General features: G+C 45.8%; 1 protein-coding gene across 1 annotated transcript in view; it reads right to left on the reverse strand.

The window, feature by feature from the left end:
• Positions 1-1,904: 1,904 nt before the first annotated feature.
• LOC137784153 (collagen and calcium-binding EGF domain-containing protein 1-like) overlaps positions 1,905-13,057 on the reverse strand; it is a 29,086-nt gene continuing 17,933 nt past the window's right edge. The window contains exons 3-11 of the mRNA XM_068574622.1: positions 7,891-7,943; positions 5,719-5,853; positions 5,449-5,586; positions 5,234-5,367; positions 4,624-4,738; positions 4,264-4,394; positions 3,898-3,933; positions 3,649-3,684; positions 1,905-2,868 (exon numbers count right to left, since the gene is read on the reverse strand). Of these exons, the coding sequence (XP_068430723.1) occupies positions 2,680-2,868; positions 3,649-3,684; positions 3,898-3,933; positions 4,264-4,394; positions 4,624-4,738; positions 5,234-5,367; positions 5,449-5,586; positions 5,719-5,853; positions 7,891-7,943 (967 nt within the window). The 3' untranslated portion in view covers positions 1,905-2,679. The remainder of the gene's footprint in view (positions 2,869-3,648; positions 3,685-3,897; positions 3,934-4,263; positions 4,395-4,623; positions 4,739-5,233; positions 5,368-5,448; positions 5,587-5,718; positions 5,854-7,890; positions 7,944-13,057) is intronic.

Below are 13,057 nucleotides of genomic sequence, written 5' to 3' on the forward strand. Positions count from 1 at the left end.
GACACACAAACACACAGTAATATAAGTATATGGATACACATTAAAATACACACACAGTGGACATTTATATGTATGAATGTATCGATGCAAAGACACACGGCCTTGATACACACACTCACACACACACACACACACACACACACACACACACACACACACACACACACACACACACAGAGTAATATAAGTATATAGACACTCATAAAAATACACATACAGTGGATATTTACATGCATGAATGTATCGATGCAAAGACACACAGCCTTGATACACACACACACACACAGACACACACACATACACACAGACACACACACACACACACACACACACACACACACACACACAGAGTAATTTAAGTATATAGACACACATAAAAATACACATACAGTGGATATTTATACGCATGAATGTATCGATGCAAAGACACACAGCCTTCATACACACACACACACACACACACACACACACACATACACACACAGACGCGCACACACACACACACACACACACACACACACACACACACACACACACACACACACACTCACACACACTCACACAAACAGAGCAATAGAAGTAGATAGACACACATAAAAATACACAAACAGTGGATATTCATATGCATGAATGTAATGGTGCAAAGACACACACACACACACACACACACACACACACACACACACACACACACACACACACACACACTCTCTCTTTCTCTTCCTCAGCAGAATTCACGGGGATCTGGTCCTCAGGATCAAAGCCTCAAACAATACAAAAAAAGAAAAAGAAAAGGCCAGACGGGGTGAACTCTCACGCGGCAGATCAATCGCTCAGCGTGTTATTTTTCAGCCCTCTCGCTGGTGGAGGGTACGAGTCCAGACAGGCCCCCTCTCTCTGACAGCCTGTGGTCTATAATCATCCTTCCAGCTGTTTATACCTCAGGATCTGACCTCTCACCTCTGATACTTACACCTCTCCATAATGACACTCAGCCACGCTACAGTTCAACAGTGCTGAGGGTAATGAGCAGAAGTGTGTGTGTGTGTGTGTGTGTGGGGTGGGGTGGGGGGTCATGTGCCTCGCACGTAAAACTCGAGGGTGAGTTACAGATTTCACAAAAACATGCGTGTTTGGGAAACTATGACTATTTTTGGAGGGTAAACGTGTGTGTGATGTAATGCTTAGGTTGTCTCACCTGGTGGGTATTCAGTGCAGTGGTGAAGGTATAACTTCCAAAGGGGGGGGGGGGGGGGGGGGTCTGTCACTTAGCACCCTCTGCTGGTGGAGACGAAGGTTCAAGAAACAGTACATGCTCGGCTCTTTAATCGATGCTAATCGCTGGTGAACTGCGCTGCTTTTCCAACAGATCGCGTAGTGCTGAGGCAGCGTTCACATCACATTGTAAAATCTATAAATATGTGCAGTGCATGGACGCATAGTGCGACATTTTGCATGGAGTTAGATTGACAGCGCTCTCTGAAGTATGTCTGTTGAATGAGGCGGAGCTAAAGCTCCTCTGGAGGTTTTTTGTAACAAAACAACAAGATTCTTTGTGTTAATTCGTAGCTTTCACCCTCTGGCCCATCGACTGTATGGCCCTGTATGGCCCCATTGGTTTGTTGAAACCTTGAATTTGGCATTTTGGCGGTCGCCATTTTGTTTTTTGCACACCAAAAAATATTATGTAGAATTGTGGGCATTTATTACATATTTTTACTCCCTGATTTGTTCCAGGACAACTCCCAGACACAGAGATATGAGATGAGATTATAAACTCATGTTTACAATCTTTACTGAGGGAAGACATCAAGTCATTTTATCATGGACTTCTATACAACCAGACTTCTTTTTGCAACCACAGGAATCTTCTTTGACAACCTTTTTGTGCAATATTTAATACTGCATGTTATTTCTCAGCCACAGATCCCAGCACATTGTTTTAAATACACAAGGGTGGATGTCTCACCCTTTTAACATCTCGCTCTCTGATTACACAACAGATGAACATTTGCATATTTAAACTTGAGTCGTTTAATTGTACAATAAAAAAATGAAGAAGAAAAAATACATCAGACATTGCTGCTTTGGCCCAACGGTGCAGAATTGGGATTGTAATACTCTGACGCCTGAAGACGCCTCAGAGTGCAGAGGAGAGCTGCAGGAGCTCAGGCCCGAGGGCTCGATGCTGCGGGTAGAGACGCTGGAGGAGGCAGCAGCGCCGGGCCTCTGTCTTTGTACCGACGCCCTGCAGGCAAACCGTCGGAGGCAGCGGAGCTTTTCCAAATCGGTCGGACTCGGGAACAGGAAGAGATGTCGACGATAAAGTTCATCGTTTGAAGCGGTTCGAGCTCAGGGACTCAGACATGAAGGCAGACACCGCGTCTCTCTCGCTCTATATGTCCTGCACACACAAGAGGAAAGGCAGCCAGACGGCGCTGGCAGTGGCTGAGAGCGTCCAATTTCTGTTTTCCTTTTTTTAATAATCCTTGCATCTCCCCGTTTTCACTGTCCGTGGCAGTTTGGAGAATGCAATCGACGGCTCCTCGACCCCAGTTCATCCCGGCGGCGCGTGGCTGAGGCCACATGTCGGCCCCTTCGAACGCCACCGTCCTTTAGCGATGAGGAAACAAAAGAGCGGGAGGGGGCGGGACGGGGAGTGGCGGAGGGGAACGGGGGTCAGGTGCTGAGCAGGAGGTCTCCTTGTCCAGAGCCCCACTCCACAAAATCCATTTCCCCGCTGGAGTGGGGAGGGCCGTCCAGGGAGAGGCCCCGCCGCTCCCCGAACACCTTCTCCTGCAGCTCAATGATGTCATTGCGGATGTCGGCCATCATCAGCAGGAGGAAGTCGAAGGAGCCGGGCGATCCCTGGAGACGACGGGGAGCAAGGGAGGGAAATGATTACTCGTCATCTGTCACTGGGTTTGAGGCGTGACAGCGTGGCGTTTTGGCATGTCGGAGCAGGGAGACGGAAAACTGATGCATTTAGGAACGTACACCTGCAGGTTCAATGTGTTTATACATTGTTAAATATACATTTTGTAATTGTGAAACTATTAATAGTCGTCGTGATTCGTTGAAAATGAATTTAACGATGCTTTGGTTGCTGCATTTTAATGCAACTTTGAATTATTTGCTGCCGGAGTGGCCAAGTTTTCAGTTTTTTCCTTTATCTGGTGATTTAGTACCGGGACACTTGAACCCTCATTATCGAAATCTGTTTCACCTGCACTGTCCCTGCTGCGACAAGTCAAAACCAGCTCCCTGACTGATTACACCGATCGTTCCACCTCAAACCGGATTATGACAAGAGACGTAAGCTCTCGATCCAGAAAAACAGAAAACCTGGCCACTACTGCAGCAAAAAATTCAAGGTTACATTAAAATGCATTAACCAAGCATCGTTAAATTCCATTTTCGACAAATTACGGCGACTATTAGTAGGTTCACAAATGCAAAATGTAGATTTAAAAATGTGTAAATACAGTGAACCTGCAGGTGTACGTTCCTCATCGACATGACAGCATGAGGGTGACATGTAGGAGAAGGAGGCAGGTGTAAGACTAGATTATGTTAACGACTACACGTATACAGGAGCTTTAACAAGTGAGACTTTACGAGGTGTATAAATTGACTTTATTGACTTACAGGTAGACCTATTGGACCCGGAGCTCCTCTGTCACCCTGCAGATGAGAAAGAGCACAAATCAACCCAGATAACAACTCGCTGATGTAAAAAAAACTATTATATGTATATATAATGTAATCATTGTCAGAGTATATCCATAAGCAAGAGAGAAAGAAACCAGAAGCTCGACCGAGCTCGACGCAGAGAAGTGAGAAGAGGGGAATAAATGAAAGTACATCCAAGAAAAATCGATTATATGTAATAATGACCTTGAGTCCATCTCTTCCTGTGGCCCCGGTGGGTCCCTGCATGAATGACAAGACACACACATGGGAAGGTTTGTCAATGTGAGTGTGTTTAAAACCAGAGATGACGAGGTTGTCGCAGCTCTAAAGATACATCTTGATCAACAGTTTTTTCAGACATTAGAAAAATACGGTTTTAAACGAATAGCAACTGAAAAGGTGAAGGACAACGGCCGACTGCGCCGCCTCGTGTGTGTGTTCACACCCCGTGTTCCTATAACCGCTGATACACTGAGGACGTGACCGCTGATGCTCTGAAGTAGAAGCTTTAGTGGGAAACTAAATGATGTTAAAATCCCTTCATGACGGGGTTTCTGGGTCTTTTCTTACCACCGGCCCCCTGCGGCCTCTTTTCAAATGCTTCAGGTCGGGCTCTGGACCCATCGGGCCCATGTCCCCTCGTGGACCAGGCGGGCCGCTGTCCCCTGGGTCCCCTCTCTTCCCTGGTTCCCCTGGGTGTCCTGGTGAGGACGGATGGATACAGAGACAAAGAGAGCGATTTCAAAATGGCGTCGTCATCGGCGTGAAGGAGACAAACTGCGACGCTATGAGCTCCTCAGGCGGCTCCTTTGAAAACGCTGATCGTCAACTTGCTTTTTCCTTTTTTTTAATGCTTTACTGCTTTAATCAGGTGTAGAGGGGTTTGTGTAGATCATTTGCGTTTCTTTTCTTATTGGAAGTTTACATTACCTGGGACCCCAGGAGCTCCAGGAGGACCAGGTAGACCAGGGAGACGGGGGCTATCGAAACCTTTTCCTGCCCTCCCCAGAGACGGCTTATCACTGCTGTTGTCCAGGTCAGGTACCTAAAAACACAAAGAGGGAAGACCATATATATATATATATATATATATATATATATATATATATATATATATATATATATAATATGTAATATACAGTCCCCGACAAAAGTCTTGTCACTTGACTTTGTCAAATCAATAAATTGTATGAATCATTGTCGAACCGCATGGATGCAGTCCTTCGAGCTCATGGAAGTCATACAAGATATTAAATATGGCTCTCACACCACCACTACTTAATTCACTAATGTTATGCAACATATTTTTGTATTTGAAGTAAATTATTTGATCAATTTTCACGTTACTCTCTGAAGGCGACACAACTTTTGTCTTGCCAAAATCTGACCTTTCTGTTTTCATTAAACGATCAATCTTTCTTCAGTGAAGCAAATTTATTTTAGTATATTAAACATAATTTGGGAGGGTTTCAGCTTTCATATGAACCATTTCTAACACCTCAGTCCAAATCCGTTCACATGTCTAAAGTAGCCGTGCTACCTGGTTGGGTGACGGTGTGTAGCCCAGCCTCAGCTCGAGCTGCAGCAGACTGTTTTTCATGTTCACAAAATCCTCACAGGTGAAGGAGCAGGTACCGGCGCTCATCAGGGTGTCCGACTTCCCCGATGAACTCACTGCAACACAAAACATTCATGTTAATAACATGTGGCCTCGCTGGGAAACCAAACCTCTATCAATAAAAACGACAAACTCACAGTTGTGCACAGGGATGCAGGAGCGCTGGTCCGGTGCGAGGATGTAGCCGCTGTGACAGCGACACAGGAAGCTGCCCGCCGTGTTCACACACTCGTGGTCACACCTGCTGCCGCCGAGGTGCTCGCACTCATCTATGTCTGTGTGTGTGTGAGGGGGACAGAGAGAGATTTATTTGATATTAAACAAACAAATGTCACAGTAACAGGAGGAGGGCACTGTTTTTCCAGTGAGAGAGTGATGTGTAATGTATGGGAAGAGAGCGGACTGACCCAGGCAGTAAGGAGACTTGTGGTTGCGGTGCCGATCTCGGTCGAAGCGATAGCCGGGGTAACATGTGCAGACAACGCGCCCAAAGTTATCGGTGCACTGCTGCTCACAGGGCGACGCTGCACACACATCCACACCTAGAGAGAGAGAGAGAGAGAGAGAGAGGGAGAGAGAGAGAGAGAGTTAGCTGAGCAAGTCACACAGGATCACTGAACGCAACGTCACAGCAATCAGTAATAATAGTCGTAATATCCCCTTTTTGCATAACATGTTTAGATATACGTCTGACACAGTTCTCCAGCAGGCAGCACTGCAGTTCATATCAAGTAAATCTATACATCAAGAAGGACATCCATCTCAAGACATGGTTCCAGGTAGATGAAGTGGTGATGTGGTGGAGCAGCAGCACATCTACTGTGCTGCTTGTCAGAGTGATTAGAAACAACTTGAAAACCACATCACGTGCACTTCTCTGCGGCAGGATCGCAGCATCATTCACGCTTTTGGGAGAAGAAGCTGAAGACGACAAGATTAATTACGTGATTTTTCAAAGTGAGAATAGTGTCTTATCTCCCATAAATGAGTTACTTATCAGATTACACAGGAACAGATTACTCTTCCTGTCAGTGAAATCCATCCATCTCTATAAAGTGGGGTGTTCAATGTTTGAGATGAAACAGTGATTACATCCGCGAGCAGATGGTGCACAATCATATCTTAAAGAGCTCATAGTACTATATTACCCCACTAGAGAGCTCTTAGTACCATATTACCCCACTAGAGAGGTCGTAGTACCATATTACCCCACAAGAGAGCTCATAGTACCATATTACACCATGAGAGAGCTCATAGTACCATATTACCCCACAAGAGAGTTTATAGTACCATATTACACCATGAGAGAGCTCATAGTACCATATTACCCCACTAGAGAGCTCTTAGTACCATATTACCCCACTAGAGAGCTCATAGTACCATATTACCCCACAAGAGAGCTCATAGTACCATATTACCCCACAAGAGAGCTCTTAGTACCATATTACCCCACTAGAGAGCTCTTAGTACCATATTACCCCACTAGAGAGCTCATAGTACCATATTACCCCACAAGAGAGCTCTTAGTACCATATTACCCCACTAGAGAGCTCTTAGTACCATATTACCCCACTAGAGAGCTCTTAGTACCATATTACCCCACTAGAGAGCTCATAGTACCATATTACCCCACTAGAGAGCTCATAGTACCATATTACCCCACTAGAGAGCTCATAGTACCATATTACCCCATTAGAGAGCTCTTAGTACCATATTACCCCACAAGAGAGCTCATAGTACCATATTACCCCACTAGAGAGCTGTGCTCACTGGATGCGGGGCTACTTGTGGTTCCCACAGTTTGAAAAAGATGGACGGGAGCTTTCAGTTATCAAGCTCCTCTTCTGTGGAAACAGCTTCCCATTTTAGTCCGGGGGGCAGACACAGTCACCTCATTTAAGAGTAGACTTAAGACTTTCCTCTCTGATGGCCTTAGAGTGAGGGCTCAGGTTTCAACTGAATCCATCCTTTATGAAGGCCGTTGTGTTCATGGAGGAACAGTGTCCTCTAGTGGCCGATGTGACTCACTGCTATTCAAAGGAGGCACACGACTGTCTGTATCCCACAGGCTGCATTGATGCTGCATCGTCCCTGATCATGATTATGTAAGCCCCAAATTTCACAATTAGACATTTTACAACAAGTTTTCTTCACTGGTTGGATGTTTGTTTGTTCTGGAGCGCTGCAACATGCAAGTTATTTGGCACGACTCCTTTAACACAATTAGTACAAAAGGATAAAAGTCAACCACAGTATTGACATTTTGTGGACTTCTTCTTGGGAGGCCAAATGTGGGGGCCAGGCTGTGTCTTGCCTTTTTTTAATATAGAAACTGCTGTGTTTTAACATAGAAACTGCTGTGCTTTAATATAGGAACACTGTGCTTTAATATAGAAACTGCTGTTTTAACATAGGAACTGCTGTGTTTTAATATAGAAACTGCTGTGTTTTAATATAGGAACTGCTGTGTTTTAATATAGGAACTGCTGTGTCAGAGACATCACATCAGATTTGAAACATTGTGCGATCAGATGTGAGTTTGTGAGCCAGACTTAGAGGACAGTGTGTGGTTTACCTACTTTCAGGTATGCACTGGCCCATCACAAACCTGAATCCGTCACAGCATTTCCTCCTGAAAAAACGAAACAAAAAGTAATCAGACGTTTGCATTTCTATCACCATTTTGAGCCCATCGGCTTATCACTTATTAAAGGCATAGTTTGACATTTTGATGAATGCTTATTTGCAGTCTTGCCGAGAGTCAGATGAGAGGATTAATGCCACTCTCATGTTTTTTTTTTGGTTAGCTTAGCTTAGCATAAAGCCTGCAAACAGAGGGGGGCATCTGGCAAGCCTCTTTCCAAAGGTAACAAAACCCATCCTGTACCAGCACCCGTTCATTAGAGTGTTACAACGTGTTAGCTTGATCTGTAGCAAAACCAAAATGTAAAAAACACAATTTGGGCGATTTACCAGAGGAGTCTTGGTCAGAACCATTTGCTGAGGCGGCCAGCAGAGATGCGGAAAATTAAATTCAAGAGCGAGAGAGAGAGAAAATACTGTTTGTAGTCCTACACGTTGCTAAATTAGGTCAGATGAAACCAGCCTGATGATATGTCGGTTCTTCATTTGTTGCCCGAGGCTTTATAATAAAGGAACTGCAGCCAGACTATCTACTGCAAACATGTATTAACAGATTGACCCTCCAGGTGTCCTGAGGGCTGCTGGTCTGTTCCCTCGTCCACTGACGCGTGTAAATATATGTGGAAACAGTTCAGGCGATAGTTTTTCTTCTGATTTGGCTCGTTTCCCTTCTGGTTACCCGACCAGAACTTGAACTCTGATCTAATAAGCTCAAGTAAAAAACAGCCTCGACGTGCGCTCGAAACAGTTCAGTAGATGCAGTAGTTTTCTTTAATAAACTGCAGCATTGTGCAATGAATATTGAGAGAAAAAACTATTTCTACCCCAAATGGATTTTCAGCGTTTGGCAACGACACTCGTCCAGCCGTCCTGCAACAATCCACCACATGTTACAGACATTACAGTTGGAAAAACGGAGAGGAACTCTGGCTCGGAGACTGGAGCAGCAGAGCAACGCAACAAACATCACACACACCTCAACAAAAAGAGGAAGATTGCACGACTCCTGTCCGGAAAAACTGCATAAGCGGAGTTAAGCATGCTGCCTCATTCACGGACCTTCAACACAACAAGTTGCTTTTATTCTACTCCAGCCTCTATGCAGTGTCACCCTCAATCCCTCTGAGATCCCCCCTCCTTCCTTCTCCTGAATGAAAAATTATAAAGTGGCGATGCCCGGCCTGAACTGATGAGATCCAGATGAGAGGAGCTTCAATCTGCAGCCTGTAGCCGGGAGTGTTGAGAGGGATGGATGCGGCCGGGCAAGGAGCTTAGGAGACAGGAAAGTGTGTGCTGAGATGCCACTCGTTCAGTCAATAAATCCATCAGTCGGTCATCTCTGGAGGGATAATGCGCTGCAGATGCAAGTCAACTGCTGGTCAGGAAAAGTCCAAATTTCTGTGAAATCAGATTCATTTAAGTTGACGAGCTCTCTTTGCATTTCAACGCAAAAAGTAAATTCATCCCGACCATCCTAAACTTTGAGATTGCTAATATTGTTGAAACACAATTCTTACTCTTGACCAAAAGGCTCATCAGATAACTAGACTGGGATCCACCGATCAGGAAACCCCCGGATTGATATCGATGCAGATGAATCCTGCAAGATCTTAATTCTTTATTTGTGCAGATAGAAGAGAAAACACTGCATTCAACCCAGAAGAGGGCTCGGGTTGTGTGTTGGTATCCAGTCCAACAACTACCAAGAACGCAGACTGCTTTGTATTCCTGATAAGATGAAAACAGGAGATGCATTCAATAATCTGTGCAGGTGAGTTAAGAACACAAAGAATCTTCAGTATTTCGATCATTTTGTCGCTCCTGACTGACCTGTTTGACCACTTTTATTGTTTTGGACAGTGTATTTGGCAAACCAACGAACAAAACTGCACACAAAGCTGTTCTGGTGCCATGAAAGAGTTATTCTATGCTTCTTTTTTTTTAAAAAGTGCATCAAACCTCTCATGTTTACATGCATAGTGTCAGACAAATAGACTTGAAGCCTGAATACAGCGATAGATTAAAATGAGCGCCGCATGTGTGAGACCTGCAATCGAAAAAAAAAATCCCACGTCTGATACAGTTGCGGTCTGGACTTGTGGGTTAGCCACCTGTGGGTTGTGTTTATTCAATCACACGTTACAGCAGGGGGCGGTGCAGACGCACCTGGCGGAGACCTAGAGGACACCTGGAGTGCACCTTTCTAGTTTCCCTTTGGATTTACAGCATTAGACTTGACTCTTACCTCAACTCTGGATCGTACACGGCCTCTGCGTGTGCTTTCAAAGCCACTAACCTTCACGCTCACGCGCGTGCACACCCTGACATACGGAAAACCTCGAGTGGAAAAGCATCACAACTTGCACGTGGAACACGGCGAAACCGACCAGTGACCAGAACCAAGACGGTGACAGATCCAGCGGGAAATAAACTACTCGTAACAAAAGAGCCACAGAGCTGCCCCCAAGCCAAATGATCTCTCTCGCTACACAACACACTGCACGTGCACATACATCGACAGGCCGCCTGTCAGTCAGAAATGCAGCAGCCCTCATGGACAGCCCCCCCCCCCCTGGGTTATTGTGATGGACGGGACAGGGAGGTCGTGGGGCCTCTAAGCAGAAGAGGGAGGAGGGAGAGGTGACCCGTGTGTTTTTGTTTTGGAACGTGAAAGTATGCCGGTCAACATGACACGGCCTCGGAAACACACAGCCTCACACTCGGTGGGATCTGACTTATGTGTGTGTGTGTGTGTGTCTTGTATCAGTATCTGTTAAATTGTAGTATTTTGAATTGAATATTGGCACAGAATATTGGCAAAATATCAGTAGCCTTGATTCAAAACTACAAGTAACCTATACTTTCCAGAACAATCTAACCGTGTGCGTGTGTGTGTCCACATCTGCACGTGTGTATGTGTGTATGTGTGTGTGTGTGTGTGTGTGTGTGTGTGTGTGTGAGGGCTGGGATGCCATCCAGTAATTGGGTACAGCCTTTTAACTTCAGTCAGAGTTTGTTAGTGAGAGCGATCCATGATGCTAGCAAGCTTCCTCCTCTTCCTCCCTTTTTCCCGCCCTCTCTGTGCACTTTACTTCACCCGCGCTATACACAGTCTGTGATTTAAAACATGTCGATTTACATCCAGGCCTTTTCTTTAGGCCTCTCGTTTCACAGCGCGCTCCTTCGGTTCAGTCGTTGTTGACATAATCTCTGCCTCTCTCTCTCTCTCTCTCTCTCTCTCTCTCTCTCTCTCTCTCTCTCTCCCTTCTCCTCAGACTGACGTGTTGTTGGCCGCCGTGTTGCCCTCCATCCATGAAACCAGATGAGGTGTCGGCCTTCGCCATCTTTATTTCATTCAGGGGGGATATTTTTTTTCGGGCGGCCAGGAGGATTGTTTAAAGCTTTTCACAGCCAGTTTTAAACTAGAGCACCAACATGTCATGTCGCCAGGGAAAACACGCTGTCATTGTTTGTTTCCGCAAACCACGTCGAATGCGAATCGGCGTTCGACGCAGAGCGAGCAACGAATCACAGCGAGAAGTGACGGAGTCCATAAATAGTGAAAGTACAGTAAGGGCTGGTTAAAAAGGGCGGTGCTCGGGTCAGACAGAGGACTTTCATCCAGGAGACCGTGAGACAAACAGTGAGGCTTCTTTGGAATTGGGGAGTTATTACTTTAACACAAAGCACAATGTTTGTTCTCACCATGAGCACGCAGTTGTGTTTCCTGAACCCAGCCAACCGTTTCACATCGTTAAGCGGCCACATCGTTAAGCGGCGTCGTACGTTTCTGCGAGCGCGATACGAGGCTGACATGAAACACATTTATGAAACGGTGCAGAAACATTAAACCTATCCCGTGCTAAGCATCAACGCACTACGCCAACATTTGCTTTTTCTGGCGTCCGCCTGATTGTTCGGTTTAATGGGTTAAACAGATTTCTCTGTTTGTTGTTTCAAATCTTTTCACACAGTTTTCTTTACCAGCACGCAGCTCCAAAAGGCCAACAAAAAAAAAAAAAGTTTGCATATACAGATGTATTGTAATTAGTAGTAACGTGCGTGTTGCACAGCTGATTAGCTGAATGAGGAGAAACAAGGTGATAGACTGGTTTGCAGGGGATTTGGACGGCCTCTTGGCTTCCCTGACACACTGTCAGTGTGGATATTGCTGACTGTGACTGCTGGCTGCTGTTTTTGACAGCTTGTGTGTACCGAGAGCGCAATAACTTACAAAATAAACAAAGTACTGGAAGCAGACTGGACATTATGGACCAAATCCATAAAGAAAAAAACAAACCTTGATTGGCTTTGATGCAGCTCCTGCAGAGGGAAAGGAGCTGTAACAATCAGCGAAACTATGCTAATGGTGAAGACAAATCCATTGAGTCTGCGTGCCACACTGACCTGCATCCTAACCTCCATCCTCCTCTCCAGTCTTTGGCTACCAACCTTCCTCCCATTAGGCCCTTGTGCTGGTGGTGGCTCACAGATTTCTTTCAGGTTTGGCAAAAATCAAGTGTCTTTTTTTTTTTTTCCCAGCAGCTACCTGCCAGGTTCCCAGTCCGCCGTGGCAGCCGCTGCCAAAATCAGCACGGCACAAACTGGACGAAACACCGAGACAGGACCCAGAGGCAAGCCCTGGGCCTGGATCACTTTACACTGAAGATTATGTACTTTAGCGAGGGGGTCTCCAGTGTGTGTGTGTGTAGGTGTGTGTGTGTGTGTGGTGCTCGCTGTTTTGGTTTCCCATCCAGCCTTACTGTGATTTATTTGCGCATTTGCAGGCAGGAATGCTCTACAAAGACAGGATATTTATTATAGCACCCCAAGAAAGAAAAGCCCACTGCCTCCCTGAGTCCCCAAACCAGACAGGAGTCCTGAGTCCAGAGGGCAAAGGCTCAGGATGGATGATGCTTTCCATAGGCGATGCTGTCACTGTGCGTTACGCGTCCCGCTCACGTCTCAGGGTGGCGTTCTCTTATAGCTTGCAGGTAGAGTTTCTACATGTGAGGGAGATTATGAGAGGCCGAAACGAATCCCATCTCCCGTGTGTCGCCTGGATCTGGGAAAGATCTGCGGGGGCATGTTAAGACAATGGGG

This window comes from Clinocottus analis, unplaced genomic scaffold (assembly GCF_023055335.1).
Source record: "Clinocottus analis isolate CAN_PGR_092001 unplaced genomic scaffold, fCliAna1.0.p SCAF_1, whole genome shotgun sequence".
Classification (NCBI taxonomy): Eukaryota; Metazoa; Chordata; class Actinopteri; order Perciformes; family Cottidae; genus Clinocottus; species Clinocottus analis.